Here is a 24,479-nt window from a genome sequence, read left to right as displayed (position 1 = left end):
AATGGAAAAGCACCTTGGGAATTCAATGTAAGCCTTACTATTTAATTAGTATTTGTCACAGAATAGATTGTCATGTGATTGCATTATTCAGGAGCCCTTATAATACCCAACTTTATTATCCATGTTTATGTAAAACAAAACACTTGTATATTATGTCAGTGGAAATACTTTGCTATAGAAGTAGAAATTCATGGTCATTACAGGTGAATTCATTTTCAGTTTTCTGTAAGATGGGAACAGATAGCTGGCCATGGTGTCTTTTACATCGCACACAAGTTTTCTTTAAAAAAGAGATTCATGGAAACAAAACATTTGCTGTATTTTGGCATGTGGAAAATAACAACAACAAAAGAAAACCTTTCTTGCCAAACAAATAAGACACTGTTAACTTAATTTTTTCACATATAATGCATGGTTGTCTCACAAGGCTATCAGAATTAACTCTGTACAGCAAGGGCATCTTCCTCCACCAAGGATAGTTCCAGGGTGTTTTCATTAGCGCTGGTTTTCATCCTGAAGTTGAAAGAACCATAGAGTTTTGCAGACTCCTTAGAAGAGGCAAATCTATTTCGACGATAGAGCTCCCCCTTCCACATAGACATCATCAGCAAGCAGGAAAGAACGACTCCCCCGAGTGTGAGGAGGCAGAGCCCAGCGATCACACAGCGGTCCAGGTGTGCACCTAGCCTTGCACTCTCTTTTTCTAGGCGTTCCATCTCCCGGGCTGCCACTGTATTGGGATCCACTGTCACCTCCCCGGGGGACAATATAAGAAATGATCACCAGCAAGATACCCGTGACCAAGAACAAGATGGCACTTATGAAACCGTAGTCTATAGACTTCCCTGAAGATGTGGCTTCTGAACTTGTATCATCTTCATCTTCAGATATCAAAGACATGGCAGCATCATGGGACCATTCATTAGAGTTTCCCCAGCCAAGATCTCCAGGGTGATTACAGCCTTTTGCTGATGGGGACCTCTGACTTCTCTGTTCTAGGTTGACATTCTCATCCACATAAGTAAAAGAAGTTTCTAGTTCCTGGCTGCAACAATTGCAGACTTTACGATCTGCCATTACCTGATTGTTTCCTGAGTCAGAAGGTCCTGGTGGGAAAAAGCTTGGCTGAATAGCATAGTCTTGGAGCAAGGAGGTTGGGGATGCTGGAGAAGGGCTAAGTCTAGACACTTCCACTACAGCTGCTCTTGGTGTGGATGGACAGTTTTTCTGAGAGCAAAGGGCAGCTGTGATGGGCGCCTCCTCTGCCTGGTCACCAAGAGTCTCTCCTGAACTCCAGTCCACAGCATTGCCCAAGTCCTCTGGCTTCTTCCTCTTAGTCAGGGAGTGGAGCTCCATGGGAGCTGCTTAGAATCCCTGAAGCAATTTCCAGAAATTTTGCCAGTGGCACCCCAGTAAGATAAGAACCTAGCAGATTCTAAGCCAGCTCTATAGAGAGGCCTGCTCCTCTGGTCCCCATTTCCTTCATAGCCATGGTGGATTCAGGACACCTTAGCCTCAGTTCCTCATGAGAGGGGCGTGAAGGAGAAATGGAACCTGGTGGCAGAAGAGTATGGAAATGGCAAGTCTTCAGACTTGTCACAGGGTTAGCAGGGAGAAACTCAGGTCAGGGAGGAGAAGGAGCAAGGAGGAAGTGACAGTATCTATGGAGAGAGCACGCTGCCGTCACCAGGCCAAATTTATCCAGGGACTCACACATTCCTGTGACAGAATCCCTTGAACAAGAAGGCAAGTTTCCTGTAGAAAGACATAAAGGAGAAAGGCAGGGCCCTATTTAGCAGAGCTGCCAGATTTCTGGAGTTCTTGAGCAAGGGCAGACTTCTTAACAATTCAATTAGAGTGCATGTTTATACTCCAGTTCGGAACAGATCCTAATACAGATTAAGGCTTTAATGAATGCAGGTTCCTATCAGCTGGGTGCCATTGAATCTTGACGTAGCAGTTATGAATTGAATGGAAAGGATGACTCCATCATCCAGTGACCAACATGAGGAATCAGGACTAGTGATTCACTTATTCATGTATCTAGTAACCAGCCAGACACAGCGCTGGGCCCTGTGTTAATAGAGCCATATGCACTTCTCTTCTGCTTAGGCCACAACCTGTTCCCCAGGGACAGCTTTCCCACTCCATTGTCCTGTCTGCAAAACACGGTGAGTCAATCCATTTCACACATGTGTACTGCCTGCTCCCATTGAGTGTCTGCTGTTCCCACTCACCAAAGTCTCTGTGGGTCTGAGTTACTTCTCCTCCCTACAGCTTGTTAACACACAAGCACAAGAAAGTGGCCCCTCCCCAGAAGTGTTTACAAGCTCGATGTACAAGTAAGGTGAGGGAAAAGAGAAATGATAAACAAATAGCATTGGATTGAGGCAAAGAACAAGAAGCAATTTCCAAAGCTACCACCCTTGAAGCTCTGTATCCATGGTATTCCCTCACTTCCAATGCACCCAGAGACTTGATGGGATGGTACTCTGTGTTGAACAGAAAGCCATCTGCCCATCTTTCCCTGACTCTGCTAGCTTCCTGGGGAGTGGGGGGGGGATTGAATCTCCATTCCCAATAAATATAAGGGGTTTAGTCAAGGACTCTCTTTGTTTTTATTTCAACCCAGCATGGTGATTAACTTTAAACCAAGGCTGGGGGATTATGAGTCAAAATCCCCAACTCCAGCAGCTGGTCACAGAGGTACACAAGCCAGCCTCACCTAAGACAGACTGGAAAGGGAAAGCAAATCGACAGGTTTTCTGCTGTACTTCAACGATCCTCCCTCCTGTGCACTGAAAATAAACAAAGCAACAACAACAAACAAACAAAAAACCAGAAAGAGAAACAACAACAAAACAAACCCACAGAGCTAAGTGAAAAAAAAAAGAAAAAAACATAACTGAATTGAATTTTCCTTCAGCAAGTGGACAAGCCCCTACTGAAGGATCCTTCAATGAAGGAAGCAACGGGAACCGGTTTCATCAATTACCGAAAAGAAACCCTCACAGATGGATCCCTCAGGCAGGAGTCGCTCTGATTAACCTTTGGCACAATTAAGTAATCATATTAGACTCCTTTAGATAAAATCGGCAGAATCCCTTGTAAGACTTCCAATTTATAACAAAGCAGGGAGATACTCGTAATCTATCTCTCTCTCTCTCTCTCTCTCTCTCTCTCTCTCTCTCTCTCTCTCTCTCTCTCTCTCTCTCTCTCTCTCTCTCAGAGAGTGGGTCTGTTGGAGACTCACTAACAGTGGATTTGCAGATCTGCATTCCCAGGTTCCCAGTCTCAGTGGATAATGGATAATCCCAGGGGACCAGTTAAAGGTCTCTTCTTCCCTGCTCTTTTTCCCTCCTCTGATCTGTTTAAAAGCGCAGTTTATGATATTGCACCCCCAAAGCAGGAGGAAGCTTTTTCCCTAGTCCGCTGCCTATTAACGACAGTAAAATATGGACAGAACTGACAGGTACAAGGCTAGTCTGCAGGAGACCACCTAGGGATGTGGGATGGGATTCAGGATGCTGGATGAGCGCTCGATTTACAGGACCCCTTGCTACCACCGGGCAGGGGAGCCCCCAACAGCCTGCGAGATCAATCAGTTCCCCTGGCCAACTCTTGGTCCGCCAAGCACCTGCAGTCTGGCTGCATCCGCTGAGGTCCTGCAGGCACCTAGGGCGGGGAGTGGGGATGCATGCGTGCCCCAGCTCCTTTTAGACTAGGCTCTGGCTCTCTCTTTCTGCACTCCTCTTGTTTTCTCCTCATCCCACTCCCCACTCTCTGCCACTCACCTTCTCCTTCGGTACCCAGTGAAGCTGGAGCGGGAGCACTCGCGTCCGCGTCGCTCCCGGAAAAAGTCCGCTATTCCCCAGCCGCAGCACTTGTAGCCAGTGTTCCCTGCTGTGTTCGGCTGGGTGGGCGGCGTCCGCCAAGTCGGGCTGGGCGGGGCAGGGCGGGGCGGGGTGCTCCCTTCTGCAGAGCATCCCGGGAGATGTAGTTCAGGAGTGGCCCTTACATGCCTGCGGTTCCCTTTGTCCGGCTCCTCCAGCATTTTGTTCTTATGGAAAACAGCTCCATCCAAGCTTTTACCTGCGTGGAGCTTCAGGCTCTGGCATCTCTAAGATGACTGTGTCTCCCTTCCCTCCCCAACTCTCTATCCTCCCAGCCTCAAGTGCAGCCACAGGATTCAGGCAGAGGATGGGAGAAACAAGCCTTACATTTAGTTCCAATTGTGTATACTTTGTCGTATTTAGTAGTCAAAACACATTTTCAAAGTAGATTTTATCGGTCTTCTTTTTAAAACAAGAAAGAAGACTCACAGGGGTTTAGTGTTCCCACCGCCTCGCAGATTACAAACTCAGCAAATAATAGTATCTAGGAGTGTGGTTCCAAAGCCATCGCCTTTCCCATAAAATTAGCCAAAGTGTAACTACCGAGGATAAGGGTGTTCTGTTCTCCAGTTGGACCCCTGCATTAACTGTTACATTTTGTATCTGCTGAAGGTATAGTAAATGAGAAAACTAGAGAGTATAAGCAGTATTCTTCATTGCTAGGACCTTTCCTACGTGTATTATTTAGCTCATTTAAAACATTCAATTTTAGAGGTCCTGTAAAAGTCCCCAACTTTACAGAATATCTGGAATCCAAAAGAGTAGTTAAATCGCCACCATCGGTACTCAGTGAATTGTCATACTATACTAACCTACTGGGATGGGTGTAGAGAGTGAGAGAATCGGTCAGACACGGAAGGAAAATTGACCTTTGAAGCTATTGAGGTTGTGGCTCTTGAGAGGACAAGCTGGGTTCTTTAGGTAACACATGCCCTCTGTTACCAGAATGTTCTTTTAACAGCCTAGAGCCACACATCTTTGACATTGTGTTTTGTGGATCATCTCCAGTTGTCCAGACCTCCTTTTTTTCTTTCTTTTATTCTTTATTTACTTATTCATTTTGCTTACAAGAGGCTCACATAAATTCTGCAGTCACTTGAAAAATAGATCAGTGTCCACAAGTGACATAACATATGATAATACCATCTATTTCTTTTACTTCACAAACATTTTACAAAACCGGTCTCATGGTTCTACAGACTTTAAAACCCAGACTCTTTGAAATCTGCTTGTGCCACAGTTTTATTGTAGCTCATTACACTATTAGCTCTGGATATGTGAGCCATGACTTGGCTCACTATTCTGTTTTCCAACAAGAATATATTTTCTATCTTCCTCTATTCAACTCATCCTTCAAAGATACATTTGCCAACCTTATTTATGAGGGAGCCTGTCAGTATTATATATTAGAAAAGGAACTAAAACACTGTAGGTGTTCACAAGAGAACAACTAAGATATTAAAATATCGTGAGATGATTTTCAATAAAAAAAAAGCTGCGGAAGGAACTCTAGTTATTTCATCAAAGGAAGATATAAAATATATAAAAATATAAAACATAGTTATTTAATAAATTAAAGTTCATAAAATCAAATGTATTTTACCTCATAGTTTTAAAGGTAGGGAAAGCAGAACCATTGACATAATAGTATCTACTAGTGCTCATATGTTACCAATGTAGATGTTCATACTAACTTTTGGAATGCAAATGCTATTACACTCATTTTGCAATGTAAAACTTAAATTTAGAAGAGATGTATTTTTGCTCCCCAAATCTGAGATGTAATAACCAATATTCTGGCTTGCACATGTCTGATTCCAATCTGTACATCTTTGTCACCACACTGTGCTCAAGAGTGTTTTGCCAACTTTTCTTCATGGAAGTCACATGTAAGAGGTAAAACACATAGAAGACTTCTCAAGCCAATCATCCTAATAATGTTGCATCTTGGGAACCTACAGGAAAACTCTGTGGGCTAATGGAGTAGGTAAGTCACCATTGTCATTAGACACTGGTGCACCTCAGATGCACAGCTTGGGATACACAGTATGGAAAACTTTATCAGATTTGTTAGGAAGGTGATTTGGCATTTAATACAAGCATGGACATACTAACAATTTGGCACGGATTGTCTCACAAAAGTGAATTATGTACTACTAGAGAGGCATAATAAAAAAATAGCAGAGCCATTTATTAGTATTGTTAAAGGAGAGATTTATTTAATTGTATTATGCAACCTCCATGACCTCCCTAATGAACTAATTCTAATTTACATCTCTTACATGAGGTACTTTCCATCTAGGTCACCTCAGAAGGAATCCATACCCTGTACCTTTGTCAACATTTGGGATTTAAAATATTTATTAGCCACTATCTTGTGACATTTCCTGAATGGCTAGGGAACTACTAAATGCTGTTATGACTGAGGCACTTGAACATTAAATGACGACTGTAAAAACCTAAGGTCACTGTTGACAATTTGAACATATTATATGATAGAGAAAGTTCAGTCTTTTTCTTTCATTCAGTGAAGTAAGATGACAAAACTCAATTGAGACTTAAGATGACTATCAGTTATTCTCTCCATCCTCATCATCCCCATTATCATTACAAGAACATAAAATAAAACATTAGACTCTACATATTCCTTAACATTACAAAGTTAATTTGGGGGCCAGAGAGATGGCTCAGTGGGTAAGCACACTTCTTTTTGCCTAGGACCTGGGTTCAATTCATACAATCCACGTGGGAACCCACAGTCATCCATAACTCCAGGTCTAGGAATCTGACTCCCTCTTCTGATCTCACAGGTACAAGGCAGAATGCTTATACACATAAAATAAAACAAGTAAACTCAAACAAAAATTGTTTTTATGTCAGTATTCTACAAAATGTTCTTCAGAATTTTGCAGAGAAAAATAGTGAAGCAGAATTGACTGTGGTCCAGAAGTACAAGCTTCAAAAAAATCCACTGGCTGGAAAAACATCCTGGCACCCAGCCTCCATCATGAATTACCATATCTAAAACATTCCCAAAGCCTGACCCTGAAACTTTTTTTCAAGAGTCTTGGTTAACATCCAAAATATTTTCCTATTTGACACTTTAGTGGTATAATTCTTTTAAACTGGTATTTTACATATGCAGAAGTACTTCGTGTATAGTCCACACTATTTTCTATGTGTTCCTTCTTCCAAAATAAAATTTAGCCTCCTTGAAAACCAGCATTGTCTATTAGAGTTCATGGAATGGCCTAATATATATCCAATAGCAAATAGATCCACAGTATCTGCATACAAAGCCATTGACCTTAGTCAAATGGTGGCATTAAGAATCTACATGATTTCAATTTCACATAAATTTTAATATGTCTCATCTTTACTCTGGCATTGGAGGACCAATCATACTAGATTAATTAGTAATTAAAATGGATTCTGAGTAAACTGACTGTTTAAGTCAAGAGTTGTACTGGGACTTTGAACAACCAGCCTCTTATAGTAATTACAAAGGATGCCATCAAATTTTCTCTCCTCTGAGAAAATGACTAATTGCAAATAAACTTTCTTAGAGGACTTAATGTTTTCATGAGATGCTGGGCAGTGGGAAAATAAAAGAAATGATTTCCGAATAGTTAAAATTTGAAAATAGTTCAAGGAGTATGACTGATTTCATACTCCAGGTTGATGCTTCTAAGTTTTAGAAGACTGACAATGTCCATAATTTAAATTAAGGAAGATCTCATTTATTAGGATAACTCTATGAATTAAAAAATACTGAATTGAAAATGGATACATATGTTTACAGTAGCTGGGCATGTTTGTTAAATAAGACCTGTGGCTGAACTCTGATAACAGAAGAGTCTGAGAGGCAGTGTTTTCCCTGACCAGAGTTCCCCCTAGCTATGCAAAGTGTTCTTCTCCCCCCTCCTCATTCTTCTTTCTTCTTCTTCTTCTTTTCTTGAGTTAATTTAGATACCAATAAAAGAAGCCACCTCTCCCGATTTTTATTCAGTAATTCAAAGCCTTTTAAACACTAGATGAATTAAAGAAAGCTGTAACTGTGAGAGACATTTGAATATCAGAAATTAAAAAATTTTATACCTACCTTCTATTAGCATGAGTACAAAATCTGAATAAAAATATGAAGTTCCCCTTCCTGGAAGACGTATTAAGTAACTAGAGTCACATTATTAGGCAAAAATCTAGAGAACAAATGTTTAAAAGGACAAAGCAAGCCCCTAGTGCTTCATTTTACATGGATTGTTAGATGAGTCCAGAGGGGATAGTGGGAGATTAAGGGGTTAAGGAGAGGGGTCAGATGGGGTCTTGACTTCACCAAGGAATGGAGCTATAATAAGTCTTTTTTATTTCTTCAACGTTGGTTTGAACCCGAAATGCTTCCTTCTAGAAGAGTGAACAAAAGCTAGTCAGGACCCAGGACCTCACAGGAAATAACTCCCTGCTTTGTGAATTTCCCTAAAGTTTAATCAAAAGTGAGTTCTAAATGCTAGGAGACAACTTTCCTAGCAAAAGAGATATAGATGACATCCACCAAAATGAAAGTACCATCTCCAACCAGTTTTAAGAGCTTGCAAATAAAAAAAATTCACTATAGAGAAAGCCAACATCCAAAGGTGACAGATTATAAGAATTTATACATATATAAAAACTATAACCCATATGTCTTAATATGTGTATATCAATTTCTAAATAAAAGATATGCATGTGGATAATGTTGTCAGGCAGAACTGAGGATGGAGTTGTATGTCACTATAGAAAGTAACAGGAGAAAAAATTTGTTTGGTGATATAAAAGTTCTACACTTCAAGTCAAATCATCCACAGGTTGGTATCTAACTGTTCAAGACACTAATGGAAAGGGAATAGCATCACTTCTAACAAACAAACTAACATTTAAAGTCACAATGACACTCGTCCACCAGAATGAATGTCAAAGCATTCAACAATGTGAGAATTTTGTATGTTATAAAGCAAACAAAGCCACATATACTGAATAAGGGGGTTGAGAAACAAAACAATCATTTGTGAAAACTCAATTGGGCACAAAAGTTAAACATGATCCAGAAATTCCTCCTGGATTTTGTTTTACAGGAACATGTATACATGGTTTAACAGCAAAACCTGTGCAAGAGAATATTAACCAACAACAGGAGAGAGAAATATGTTACCAAATATTTGTACATTGAAATACATGCAATGAGCAAAATAAAGTTGGATCTAAAACAGATTAAGTCTCACAATGATAATTATGGAGTACAGAGAAAAAATTGTATTTATAAATAAGCTGTTTTTATTTCCTAAATTTTATAAAGTAGAGACTCTGGACTAAGTGACTTAATAGTTTATAACTACATGAGAAGCAAGAGAACTACAAAATGATGTTCTCAACAGAGCCAGAAGTAAATTTCTTTTTTGAGAAGTGTCTCTCAAAACCCTTAGGAAGAACTGGAGACAGCCAGTTGTTGACGCTAGAAAATGTACTTATAACTTTAATAAAAATTCTGGATTCTTGTGCCCAAGGAGTAAAGTTCATTCTCCCCACCCCCACCCCGTCAAAGGAAATAAATTTCCTTTATTTCTCACCTAAAATAATGATGCCCAAGTTTGTATGCACAACAGAAATCTGCCAGCTTTCTGTCACTGTAAGAAATGCTGTAGGTAATCAAGTTACACAGAGAAGTAGTTTTGTTGATCCAGCTTTGGAGGTTTCCGTTATGATTGTGTTCCCTATTACCTGGGGTCCTCTGTTAGCCCAGAATATCAGTATGTTGTAGAATAAAGCCGTCCAACTCACTGTGTGTGTGTGTGTGTGTGTGTGTGTGTGTGTGTGTGTGTGTGTGTGTGTGTGTGTGTGTGTGGGCTTTAACTGTTAGGTACCCCGTGTGTTTTCATATGAATGTTTATGTGATTTATATAGTAGAATACTGAAATTAACCACTATTATTATATCAGTACCCACCTGAGATTCAGGGTCCATTGATGTTTATTTTATGAAAGCTTAAGAAGTCTCAATCCTACACAAAGAGCCACATGTAACTTAGGAACGCTGAGAGCAGGAGCAGGTGTCTTCCCTAGCACAAAGTATGCTGCTTGGTTATCCTATACTGCATGAGAAGACCTGAAAACATTGTATATACAGGTAACATTATACAGACTGAACAGTGTGTGTGTGTGTGTGTGTGTGTGTGTGTGTGTGTGTGTGTGTGTGTGTGAATAATTAAAGAAAAAGAAGCCAAAAATAAAATAAATTATGTAGTGGCTTTCTTTAGCTCCTGACAATTTTGATTTTGAGTCTATCTTACCAGATAACAGAACCGCAGCACTAGCTTATGTCTGGCTTCTATTCACTTCATCAACTGTTTTCTGTGTGTATGTATTTACAGTTCTTTAATCTGGTTAACCAGTCTGTATGTCTTTTTTAGAATAGTTGAGGCCATTTACTTTGACAGTTGTTATTGAGAAATGTTTGCTAATTCCTGTAATTTTATTGATGGTTTTTCTAATTGAATTACTATATATCATTTCCTTTCTTTCGTATTAGTATTAGGAGTTCTGCTTTACTGTGTCAGACATGATGTACTCCTTCCCATCTCTTCTTTGTTCATTTATTTCTTTCAGAAAATGTATTCATGACTGTGATTTTATGATTAAGACTTCCTTCTGCTGCTGTACGTAATATTTCTGCTAATTCTGTGACAATGACCTGCTTGAACTTGTCTTTATTTAAAAACCTGTTGGGGTTGCCTGGGTATAGCATGAATTCTAATTGGTATTAATAATAGAAACCCAGAGACAGGTATTGGGGTTAATGCTGAAGATCAGAGAGGCAAAGTGGCCAGCCACTAGAGAGTTCTCACCTCTACGAAAGCTCAGACTGAAAGAGCAATCCTGTCCTTAGACTGCATCTCCAGACTGCATCTATCTTCACTAAACCTCAGAATGCATTGTGAGCTCCTGTCTCTTCCTGCTTTATATTCCTCTCTAGTGCTGGGATTAAAGGCATGGGATCCCAAGTACTGAGATCACCCTTGCGTGAGCTCTGTTTTTCTTTTAGACAAATTTCATGTTGCTCAGGGTGGCCTTGAATTAACAGAGATTTGCTTGCCTCTGTCTCCTGAGTTTTGGGATAAAAGGTGTGTACCACCACTGCCTGGCCTCTATAGCTGATTAGTGTGGCTAGCTTTGTACTCTGATCTTCAGATAAGCTTTATTTGTCAGATCATAAACACAATAGCACCACACCTAGGAACTCACAGGTCACTCTGGCCACAGAACAGGTAAATTACCACATGTCCTCACTTCTCCCTCCTCACCTCCAAATCCATCCCCCAATCTAACCCCAGCTCTGCAGCACACCCCCAGCTTCAGTCTTCCCAACCTCCTTGCCTCCATCTCCAGCTCAGTTGATCATGGATCTCCTCCAACCTTCCTCCCTGCTTGTCTTTGTCTAGCAGGCATTCCCTGGGAGCCCTCTTGCCACTCCAGCCAGAGAAGAAGGCAGGCTAACTTCAGATCTTTACCTCTCCTCCATCTCCCAGTCATACCCATGGGTCCATAGCAGACCACCTGCTGTGCCACCCCTTCCTCTCTGCCCCCATCTTCAAGGGATCAAACAGATTTTCTCCTCCGACCTTCCTTCTGTGACTTATTCCTTTACCCCAGCCTCCAATTCCAGCAGGCATTCCCTGGGAACCCACCAACCCGAACCTGCCAAAGAAGCAAGTAGGCAAACAAAAGTTGGCAAGCTCCCTCCCTCTTCTTTGAGCTTCCCTCCTTTCCTCCAAACCTCAGTCTCATAACCACATACTGTTGTTTGTGGCCTTTCCTTATTCTTTCCCTGGGGACTAAGCATATCCTGGTGGAATACCCTGCTTTCTCCCCTCTTGTGGACCCCCTCGGCCTTCCCCTTCTAATCCATCCCCATTCCTAAGTGTTAGCTCCCAACACCTAGACATACATTCGACTCACAACTCCCAGTAGTCACAATGGCAGGACCTCAGAGGAATTCCCCTGCTAGCTAAAACACAGCCTTCCCTCTCTCTCTCTCTCTCTCTCTCTCTCTCTCTCTCTCTCTCTCTCTCTCCCTCTCCCTCTCCCTCTCCCTCTCCCTCTCCCTCTCCCTCTCTCTCCTTTAAGTTACAGAGAATAAAGTTTATTTTGGCAGGTAGTGTGAAACAAAAATGAAGTTGCATACATTAGTAATAATTAGTAATATAACTCAACATCTTTAAATTGGTGTAAGTCTGACACAGTTTTCTTGCTTTCCTGTGTTCTGCTAAATCACCATACCTACACTTAAAATATAATAATAAATGGATAGTCTCAAAATTAACTTTACTGTTTTTGTTTATACTCTGATTCCAAACAAAACTTTTCATAAGCTTCTTCAATCTCTGGGTCCATCTCATCATCAATATCATCCAAGTATGGGTCACCAGCCCCAAATAAATCTGTTCCATTTTCTTCATAATCTGGAAAAGAGTCCTCTCTTTCAAGTATCTCCAGATACTTCTGTTGGTAATCTGGGTCAGCTGCAGTGAAAGGAATACCATAAGATGTATAAAATGTTGGTTCACTCATAAGGTAATTAAGGTCATTTTCAGGAGTAGCTTCTCTGTATGTTGAAGTTGCATGGACTCTATCCCAGTTACTAGATCTACTGTGTCCTACATGCCTACTACTACGTTGCTTGTCTTTTCTCTGTTCCTCCTTGTATTTTTTGTATTTCCTTCATGATTTCTCAGTTCCCCCTTTTTTTCCAAACAAAACTGTTTTTCAGTCCCAAGCTGTCCTCCATCATCTCTCAAGAGGCTCCTGAGTCTGTGTAATCCTTGCTTGCAGTCAACAGTCCTTACTTGGTTTTTGCCTTTGTCCACTTCCTGTTGCCTTTTGATCAAATTAGAGGCAGTACCATGTCTGCCTGCATGCTGCCATGCTCCCTGACATGATGACAATGGACTGAATCTCTGAACCTGTTAAGAGAACCACCACAAGTATGTTTTTCTTGTAAGAGTTGTCATGGTCATGTTGTTTCTTCACAGCGATAGAAACCCTAAGACAGGAAACATACTAGACAGCAGCTGTCTTAGTCAGGAGAACAAGTCAGGAGAACAAAGCAGATTTCTTCATAGCATGCCATCTAATGGGACACATAAAGGAAGAAACAGGACATTAAATCTGGGTGCAAATGTCAACAGCAGACAGATCATCTTTGGACTTCTAAGATAAGGTGTGTAGGTGTGACCCCCGAGACCCACAAAGCAGTGGGTGGCTTTCAAGTAGGAGAATAATAAAATCTTCCCGCAATTTTGAAAAGCTTATCCTGGAGAAAAGAAAACGTTGAAGATGAGCTAGTTTAACTATACACATGCAAGCTGAAAATAGTGGCAATGGAATTTAAATATACTGACATAGGCGGAGTTACAAGAAAAAGGTACAGCTTAAAAATCTTATCAGGATGGGGCTGAAAAGGCTGTGTGAAAATGGGCTTTGGAAGAAAAACATATTACTTGGGATGAGATAATGATGGGGAAAGGGAGATGGGATTGGTGGCATAGTGCAGTGATAAAGCACCTATCCAACATCTCTACAAGGTCACGGTCCATTCTTCAACACTGAAAACAAGGACACAAAGATCCATACATCACAATGCAGCATAGTGCCTGACAGGGTGTGCTCCATGCTTCCTCGTGTGCTCAAGTTTTTGTTTCTAGTTACTGGAATAAGCCTGGGAATAATGTGCGCGAACTTGTAGGCTGAGGAATTCAAGTGTCTAAAGAATCTGCCTCCTAAAATATTCTGTCTCTCTATGTGACTCTAATATGGCCTAGAAGCCACAATTTGAAAGGAGCTTGTGTCATTGAGTCACAACTTAGAGTGGAGCCCCTTTGGTCTACAGGACACTAAGATGTGACCATACAACTAACTTCTATCCTCGTGGAAAGAATTGGGGTTCAATGCAGCTTCGTGTCTTGGCTCTGTAATTGCAGTAGGCCACAAAGGAAATCAGAGAAAGTGATCCCTGTTTGCTTGTTGGCCAGTGAAGAGAGTGGCTTATGCAATTTACACGTATCTTATCTTGTTTTGATTTTAAAGGGATAAATATTTTATTTTTCATAACTATCATTATTATTGATCTATTGGATGTTATTTTCCACAGTGAAAGTAAGCTATCTTTCTTTGAGCACTTTCACACCCTTTCTTTTCCTGTAAAATGGGCATATATGAAAAGCATAACAACTTATAGCTTTATTTCATAATTTTAAATGGGCATCATTAAATGAATGAGCATCTAGTTTGTATTCCTATAAGTTTCTAAACATATATCTTTAGAGAAGTGTGTGTGTGTGTGTGTGTGTGTGTGTTGTCATGTATAATGTTGCAAAAAGGGACATGTTAAAAATACTGGAGGGAGAAGTCTCACATTTTAAAATTACAGTATGATTTATTAAATGGTGTTTCCGAGATGCTTGAATTTAATGATATAATTTTATACCCTAAGAGCAAGATGTTGTTTTAGTCTTTCCCCAAGCATATAGGATTATGAGCCTTTCTGGCAAACTAGGGTTCTATAAAATAAACTTTGGAATACACTGTTGCAAAATAATAACACTTTTCAAAGTCATGTTAGAGTAGAGAACTTCATATTTGGGTTTGTGTCTTTCTAGGCCCTTATGATTAACTCCACATTGCTATAAGGTTACTCAATCTTTTCTCTGCATGTAACCAATTATGTTTTGGGAAAACTTACATCAGCAGGTGCATCAGGAGTATTTTCTTTTTTAAAAAAATGATTTATCTATTTATATTTTACATGCATTGGTATTGTGCCTGAATGTGTGTCTGGGTGAGGATGCCCTGAATCTGGAGTTACAGACAGTTGTGATCCAGAATAGGAGTACTAGGAGTTGAATCTGAGTCCTCTGGATGAGCAGTCAGTGCTTATAACCTCTGAGCCATTTCTCCAGCCCCTGGAAGTATTTTCTTAAAATGTCATTAGACTTTAAAATATTCAGACTTTAGCAATTTCCCTATTAAGGTAGGGCCTAGTGTCATTTGACCCTTCTTGGATTTTTTTTTCCCTATCTTTGTGTCCTTAGCATAGGTTCTAACCATCTCATTAGTACAATTGCAGTTATGTGCTGTTTATAACTTGCTTTTGATTCTGATACTTAGTACCTTTCATTGCTAATGGATTGATCTTCATGAAAATAAAGCCTTATCATTACAACATCTTTTTTTTGAAATGGTGTACCTAGTTTAGTTTTTACTGCTCAAATTTTACTTCTTTAGCACTTAGTAATCTCTTTAAGATCCTATGAAAAATGTTCTTTCTCCTATCCTTTGAAAGTCTTAATTATTACTCATTTAAATATTGCTTCCCTTTTGCTATTGTTATACCCCAAGTGTATTCCCATAGTTTCTAGAACTCCAAGGCTTAGTGTTTCTAACCCAAACACTTTTCTACATGTTTGTCAGCTTATTCTCTCTCTCTCTCTCTCTCTCTCTCTCTCTCTCTCTCTCTCTCTCTCTCTCTCTCTCTCTCACACACACACACACACACACACAAATAGTACTATATTCACTCTTCTATCTGTAGTTTGGTGGATAGAGGGAGTACCTTGGAATTGACTGGCACTCTAGGTCAGTGTCTGTTAGCCTTGTGACTTTGAATAACTTTTATGAAATTGTCATAGTTTAATTTCCTTATTGTAATAGAGAGTGGGTGATAATCATGCTATTTTTCTGACTATGATTCAGGAGAATTATTTTTTAAAAATTTCAATAGTGTCTAACATCCATTTAGCAATCAAACATCTTAACTTTATAACTTTTTGTTTTTAATTGCTTTTCAACTATATCCTCTAGTTATTTTGCCCATCAATTCTTTTCACTATTTCAATAATTATCTTTTCTTTTTTCTTTTGTCAACATCTGTGCCATTCCTTGTATTATAAATGTGTTGCCCCACACACACTCAACTTTCCATGGTATTAATTACATATGTGCTCAACTTCATAAGTAATACCAATTTTTTATTGCTCTCTTAACTACACATTGTGTGTGAGCTTTTAGTTAATTTCTCTTCCAAGGTGTACCTTTTCTTAAAGAGTTGTTTGTTTTTGTTGTGTGCATCCTCATGGCAAGACTTTGTCTTGGACTGGGTGCTCCATGTGTTTTGGATGCTTCCTTAAGGCGAATCACAGCTCATCTGCTTTGTTTGCCCTTGACCTTGTTTATATTCTGTCCTGCTCACCTATTTCCATGTTTCAGAAGTAGCTTTTCCTTTCTGAGAAGGTCTTCCTGTTCTACCCAGTTGTCTCTTCCTTACCTGCTAACACAGTCTCCAGGCTCAAGAACTACAAAATTCCATACGATTTCCCACTTGTTCTCTTACTGATCTGACTTCTCCACTTGGAAAAGTGTTCTAAATTTCACCCCTCAAAGATATCAATCCAGAAAGGCTCTACATGCTAGCTGACTTTCCTATGGTGTGGTTTACTCTGTAAGATGTTAGCAACTATTCTCTACCCTGATCACTACTTTGTTTCTCAGCACAACCTGGTTCTTTAACTTAAATCAAAGCACAATTGACATATTCTTTTCCTTATTTGCCTGTGGGGAAGAGGAGAACTTCAATCATAATTTAGCCCTTGATCTTCAACCTTCTATCCCATAATTAAGACAACAGATTTTAAGAGATGGTTTTCAATTTGCTAAGCTTGATGATGTGTAGAAGTAGAAAATGAATTCTGTAGCCCAACAGTGAGTTGGGAGAAATGTCCCTGTGAAATGTAACTCTGTAGCACATCTATCACCCAGATAGTAAGATGTTGGGGCACAAATACCAAGTGACTTGGCCCATCTGGTCTTCAGTGCACTTTCTGTCTGTGAAAATATCCAGATGAAAAGTATGAGAAGAAATGTAGGCTTGAGAGAAATTTTTTTCTGTTTTTATTTTTCAAAAATATTAAATAAAATAAAGCTGACTTGAAATAATTTTTTAAAAGTATGAAATGAAAAGCCAAGTTAGGTTAAATTGTGCTATATTCACTATATTCACAAAGAATTGGAGGAAGACAAATCCTAGAGTGTCAAGGAAGAGGGAAGATAGTGTTTGAGGAATAGGAACTAGAGGAGTAGAAAGAGGAGAAGCAGGAAGAAAGGCCAAAAGCAAGAGTGTGAGAGGATTAGGAAAGATGCTTCGTAAGTGGAAAGGGAAGATGTGAAGAATAATAACATCAAACAGATAAAGAACTTTTTAATACAAGATAGATTTTGGATCTCCAGCTTTTGAAGATTCAAGTAAAGGGCCAAGAAGGTAGCTTGATCACCTGAGTTCTATTCCCAGGACCTACATCATGGAAAGAGAGGACCAACTCCCAAAGGATGTTTTCTAACACCATAGGTTTCCATGGCACACACATGCCCACTGCCTCCACCCCCCAAACAAATAAATGCAATTATAAAAAGTGAAATAGGATTATTAAAATTTTTATTTTATGCTTGATTAGCACAGCAATTGTACATATAGCTTAAGCATATTTGATGCATGTGTACATTGTATAACAATGATTAAATCAAGACAATGAATATATACAATTTTCTAGTACTTATAACTTCTTTGTGGAGGGAAAAATCTTCTCACTATTTTGAAATATGTAACTCATTATTATCAGTGGTAGTTAATTTCCTCTTCGGTGGAACACTGGGATTCATAATTCATTCTTTTTCACTGTTTTTGACACCCTTTGAACAACTTCCATATTCTCACATCTCCAACTTCTGGTAATCCTTATTCTACTCCCAACTGTAAAATTAAATTTTTTCAGATTTCATAGGAATCTAAAATCATGGATATTTATCCTTTGTTTCTTAATTATTTTGTTTAACATAGGACCCTTAGATTCAGCCGTTTTTAATGACAGGAATTCTTTCTCTGGCTTAGAATAGTATTCATTGTGTATACATAGCACACTTTTCACTTTCTATTCATTTATTATTGAACACCTGGCCTTTTGTTTGCTTTTGTTTTCATTTGAAGTGTTTTTTCTTTTGTATCATTCAAAAAGCTAAAGCTGATTGCACATATGAAAAATCCCCAGTGATCTTTGTGGCAGCATCCTTGTGATCAAACACCTAATATCTTCCTCAGCAAAATCTCTGGATAGTCACATTAATTGACATAAACAATGTCACCAGCATTATGGGAGTCTAGATTTGGTTTTGTTGCCAGGATTGGTATAAATACTGCTTTGGGTTTTCAGTATTTATTGTTTAAAGACTGAAGACAAAGCTGTGGCCCTAGATAACCTCCCCAGCAGGCCCATTTGGCATTGATTGAGATAATTTGTACATTTGTGGTCAAATATGGGTCACTCATTGGTCTGCCAATAAGGCTTGTCTTTCTGCTGCTTCAAGGAAGTAGTAGACATCTAAAGCAGTGAAACCAAAGTCTGTTGAAAGATAAGCTCAAAACTGGTACATATCTATTTCTAGTATCTTATTTTATCAAATAAAATTACCAGCTCACTTAGGATCCATGGGATAGAGGGATAGACTAGAGTTCTTGATGGAATGGATTGCATACAAAGTCATGTTACTAGAACCATTTTCGCAATCAATGGGGTAAAGTGCTGAGTCTAGACCTAAAATAGGAAATAGTACAATCAATGGACTCCAGTCACGTATGCATGGATTTCTTTACCAAAATCAATTTCCTGCAATCATCTTTTCTAGCCACACATGGATTTCCCTTGAGGTAGCCAGCTTCCATTTTTGCATAGCAACCTTGTGGGTTTGGAGGAGATTTGCTCAAAGGCACAAATCAATAAGTCTAATCACATTTTACATGCTACAGTTATTGTTGCAGAAAAGGGATGGGAAAATCTAAGCCAAATCAAATAAGGAACTTCCTTAGCCATAATTAGCTCAAAAATAGTTCAGTCAAGGTAAAGTTCAATGTGACCAGTGGGCAAAGGAGGAAGAAGTGTGCAGTCTCTGCTTATTCCACAGGATAAATCACCAAGAAATGAAGTGAAGGTTTTGTTGTCTTGAGTCTTCTCTTACCTTTTGCTCCTTGAGTCAATGGGTCACCAGTTTGAGTTGGTTTTTCTGGCATATGTGAAAACATATAAATCTCATCAGGCTCCTTGAGGTAGCACTAGGCTAAATTTATCCAACTTTCCTATATAAAATATGTATTTAAAGACTTTTAATATGGTCAAGACCTTTTATATGGTCAAGTAGAAGGAGATGTCTATAAGAAAACAAATGGCAATCAGTAGACTCAAATTAATAGGGCTCAGTTAATATCTATAGAATAAATGTATAAATCAATTAATACATGAAACATTAAAGATAAGGTAAGACAAAAGAAGAAGACCTTAAACCAAACTGAAATTAATTATTTCATAAACTTCTCTTAGTTTGCTACTACCATAGCTTAAAAGGGATGCAAATTAATGGTTTGTAATTATACCTTGTTGGATGCACCAGAAAGAAAACACAATGACTTACAGAAAAGAACAATCCAGCAACAGTTTCAGAATAAGAGAAAAGAGAAAAGGAACGAGGCACAAGTTTCCAATAGTGTCAACATGGCCGCTTCCACACAGCCCATTCTCATTTTGTAATCTGGTAAGAAGGTAAGGTTACTTCCAGAAGATCTTATTAATATCCAGATGTTAGTATTCTCAGGAAAGGATACCTGGGGTAACTAGCAATGGCTGCTGTAAACACTAACTAGCATGGACTAATGCTTTGCTAAAATGAAAACCAAATGGCAGTATGAAATCTTAGATCAGTGGGACAGGGTCAGTTCTCATACAGGGTGAAAATTCTGCCTTTCTTTGACATTATTGAGAATTATAAAGTACTGAACACTTTCACCTGCAGGATCAAATCAATCTATTAAAAACCCTAGTCAGTATAGTTGAGAAGCAATAGAATAAAAGCTAAACATCGGTGGAAGGGATCACTGTAAAGAACTCCCCAAACATGTAATGACAGAAACTGACACTGTGCAAAATCAATGTCACTGTCACATCTGCTAAGCTGTGGCATACATCTATCAAACATATTTTAGATGTAATTAAGTAGCTCATTAAAGCACTACTCCATCTCTTCCACATTGTGGGGGGCAGACGATGGAACTCATTACCAAATCACTTAACAGAGCAGAGCCCTCGCTTTGCTATTGTAATCATCTACTAATGTCTTGCATATTTCTCACAGTGATAACACTGGAGAATATTGCATGTACTTCTTAAAGTCTTAAAATGATGGTCACATTTAGATGATATCTTTGAACAATGTCAAAGAGAATGAGATCTTAAATTTCAAGTCATAGAAACCTTGTTTGTCTACCTTTTGCATGACTACAGTTGGCAAACTTTTCTGTTATGATGCTGCTGCAGTCTGTATGTTTATAGCTTCAGACATTAAGTGAAATTTATTGAGTGTATACTCTAGTCAGACTCTGTGCTAGATGCTGGGAATTCAAAGACAAAAGAACATGAAAATATCTCCATTTTTTCAAGTGTACAGGCTATCTGTGGAAGACATATTTTCCTTATCTTTTCTGTCTTCTCAAAAGGGCCACAAAAACTCCAGCACTTCAGTCTATAATCAATTCCTCTTCTATGTTAAGAGAGGCAGGCTTTCAACAGTTTTATCCTATTTATCTATTAAAAGATGTCTTAAGCATGTCTTAAATTTAACTCAATGGTTCTCCTGAAATCCACTTAAATGCCTGGTATTCCTGCATAGAGCATGCTGTTGTCTTTCATAAGATGGAAAATTCTCTTTCTTCTGCCTTTCCTCCCCAACAGTGAGCATGGGATGAGAAGTAAAAGAACCACCCACAAATCATCAAAAGTAGAAGCCTTCATTTGACACACAAGCTAGCCCTAATGGGAAATAGTTGGCACATTTTGTCGTAGAAATTATAAGGAAGTAAAGAGTCCAAAAGCCTCTGCTTCCATTTAGCCATGAATTAAGAAGGAAAGGCACTCTTACAGGGCTTTTGTCCTCATAAATATTTTAAATATCGTGACCAGATGTGCTTGCTATTCCTTGCGTAATTGAGCTGTGAGAATCAAATCACTGGAGTGGGTTGGCACCCCTTAACATCTCCAGGGGTTTTCATGTACTCTCCCCTGCAGCTGAAGAGAGGCAGACTTTCAACAGTTTAATAATGTGAGACATATGTTGATTTCAAACTGATATGGATTGTCAGATGTTTGTGTGTGGATACTATTAATTTTAAAGACTTTTATTGTCATGATCTATCACATAAAATCATTTTTATTTGGTAGTTCACAATCCAGACATATGTGGGTGTCATAGCCATGTGTCTCAGACTCTGAATTTCTTGTCCTAAAAAAATAAATAAATAAAATAAAAAATAAATAAAAAAAACACTGAAGTGAGCATGAAATTTTCACTGCTCCCTTTTGAATAGGTTAGATGTCAAGGAAGTCCATTCTACTACTCTCAGAGCCTCTGCACATCACTGAAATAACATTGGCCACACTCTTGGCCACCTCCAGTTCCCATCTCTGTGATCAAATGTGAGCTCTTACAGAGCACGGGGTCTGTTTTATTTATCTCTCTATCCCTAGAAGTGAAAAGAGTAAGAAAGTGAAAAAGATAAGAAAGGAATGAAAACAATGGGGTGAAGAAAGGAAGTCAGGAATGTAACGAGAGTGTCTACAACGTTATATTAATAAATGTTGTTGGAGATGCTTGAAAACTCTGCATTATATATCTACTTAGCAAAATGCTCATGTCTGTTAAAACATTAACCTGCCAAAGAATGAACAGTAGTAAACTCATCAAAAATTCAGAGAACCTGAAAGCTAATTCATTAGGAAGCCTTGAAACACCATAGAATAAGTCTATGATTCCAGGAGGCAAATGCAGGAAAGTGATGGCTTCAAGGCTAGCCTGAATTATATATAGTAAAATCTTTTCTCACTATCCACAAAACAAAACAATTCTACAACATTATCTGTTTTTTATTGTGGCAATTTGATTCCAGAATTTAGACTTTCTATGGCATATTAAAACTAATAGTCATCCACATGACCCAATAATCCTGATTCTGGATATTATTCAAAAAAACTGAAATGATGGCACCAAAAAGATATTAGATTTACAGTTTTCACTGTAGCAATATTTACAGCAATCTATCTGTGGAAATGGTCTAAATGTCTGTAGCTGGATGAATGAATATGAACAACATACTGAGTGTGTGCAAGAGGCTGGTTCCTAGTACTAAGAGAATAAATAATGTAGAATGTGGTAACAGGATGAGTTTGATGATATGTGCTATGTAAAATAAGCTAGTTGCAGGACAGATATCATGAGACTTCCTTTCTGTAACACACACAAAATAGACAAAGTCATAGAAGCAGGGAGCCCATAGATTCTAGGATCTGAATAGAAAGGGTGGGAAACTATCAATCAAGGTATATAAAAATCTCAAATCTACAGGATGAGTAAATTTGAGATTTCTACTACATCACTTTTACCTATAGCTAGAAATACTATTTGTTCTACTAAATCAAGTGATCCTGTTAAAAGAAAACAGTGGTTTGTTTTGTTTTGTTTTGTTTTTAGAGGAAGTGGAGCCAGAAGAGCTCAGAACATTTTTTTTTCCTGAATTTCACTTATATTATTGTTTTTCCAGGGAAATTTTGGGGGAGAGGGACTGATGGTGATTTAATTCAGACACGGACAATATTGTAGTTCAGTATTCTATCACATCCCCAGCTCACATACGTCTCCTTTCTTTCGGTATTTGCCCACTGATAAATCCTTAGTTCTTAAGCAATTCTTGCATATGTCAAAATAATAAAGAAATTTTAAATGAGTACTAAAAATATAGACATAAGTGTTTTGAATTGACCAGGAACTATGTTTTTTGTTGCATCTTCCTTGAGTTACAATGAGCAATTTCTCTTCGTTAACAAGCAGAATGCATTGGAAGTGACACTGTTTCTGGTGCTTAGTCTCTGATCAAGTAATTCAAAATTCTTGCTCTCTTACCCAAAGGCCAGAAAGTAAGTGTTTATGCTGGCTAGTTTTATATCACCTTACACAGGCTGGAGTCACTGTTCAGGGGAGAGCCTCAGTTAAGAAATGACTCAATAAGATGGGGCTATAGGCAGGCCTATATGGCATGTTCTTCATTAGTGATTGATGAGAGAGGGCCCAACCCATTCTGGGTTGTTCCATACCTGGTCTGGTTGTCCTGAGTTCTGTAAGAAATCAGGCTGAGCAAGCAGCACCCCTCCATAATCTCTACATCAGTTCCTGTCTCCAGGTTCCTGTCCTTTGTGGGTGCCATTCTAAAAGATGTAAGATGATATCTCATTGTTACGAATTTTAATTTCTCTTATAATTATTATTGTTGAACATTTTTTAAATTTTATATCTTTTGGCTATTTGTCTTCTTTTGATGTTTGTTCTAATCTTTCATCCACCTTTAAATGGTTAATTATTATATTCTGTTCAATTGTTTAAGTTCCTTATTTATTTTGGATATATGCCTTACAAATATTCCATCCAAACTGTATTTCTGTCCTTCAATTTTTATTACTTCTTTTGCTATACAGAATTTTTCTGAATTTTATATAATTTAATTTGTCTACTTAGTTTTTACTGGGTAAGCTTTTAAGACTGTATCTAAAAAATTAACTTCTAGGCCAACAACCGACTTTTATTTGCTAAATTTTGGGAGTGTTTTGTCACTGTAGTGATTTAAATGAAAAGTGTTCCTCATAAACTGAGATGTTTGGACACTTGGTTTCCAGCTGGTACTGCTTCATGGGAAGGTTCTGGGATGTGCAGCCTTACTTTAATAAGTGTTTGCAAAGGACTCAGAGAATAAGCTCACTCCACTTTCAACTCACTCTTTCTGCTTGGTATTTGTCATTCAAGATGTGATCTCTCAGCTTCCCATTCTGAAACTCTGCTGCCATGCCTCCCTCATCAATTTGAACTCTCCCTCCAGAACTGGAAACCTAAATGAATTCTTTCTTCCATAAGTTGCTTTGTGTTACGGTGTTTTACTATAGCAACTCAAAAGTAACTAATATAAACATGCAGAAATATTAATCTGATCACTCATTTATGTAACCTCTAGTCAAAATTTGAGTACCTACAATTTAAAATTTTTATGAGAATGATGTGAATGTGTTATGGTTGGGGTATAAGAGTAGCATAATAGTGTAGAATATTTATTGCAAATAGTTTGTTTACAGTATTTCAATATTTGATATTAGCTTATGGATGTATTTAGAGATGTTGGATAAACTTTTGGTTTAAATTTGCTAAAGTTCCTATCTCAAATGTAGACATGTTTATATCTTATAACATCTTTGTGATGGTGGGAAATCTTACATTAAACACAGGCAATATTTTTGATAAAATAGGATAAAAAGTGCTAGTCCATCCTTCAAGTAGAGATTACATTAAAAGATAAATAGGGATTTAAATAGGGATTCCTGTGCTCCTGGAGTAATTGTTGATACAGTTACTAAGTTTCTGTTTTTAAAGCAGT

The 24,479-nt window shown here is 38.5% G+C and overlaps 1 protein-coding gene across 1 annotated transcript; it reads right to left on the bottom strand.

The window, feature by feature from the left end:
• Positions 1–325: 325 nt before the first annotated feature.
• On the bottom strand, positions 326–1,729 carry LOC127214502 (transmembrane protein 74-like). Its single transcript, XM_051174903.1, is given in 2 exon segments — positions 326–755; positions 757–1,729. Coding segments are annotated over 2 exon segments (918 nt in total). The 5' UTR covers positions 1,357–1,729; the 3' UTR covers positions 326–437.
• Positions 1,730–24,479: the final 22,750 nt, after the last annotated feature.

Source organism: Phodopus roborovskii, unplaced genomic scaffold (assembly GCF_943737965.1).
Source record: "Phodopus roborovskii unplaced genomic scaffold, PHOROB, whole genome shotgun sequence".
NCBI classification, from domain to species: Eukaryota; Metazoa; Chordata; class Mammalia; order Rodentia; family Cricetidae; genus Phodopus; species Phodopus roborovskii.
Note: the sequence above shows the minus strand (reverse complement) of the source record. Positions and strands in the feature narration are given on the sequence as shown.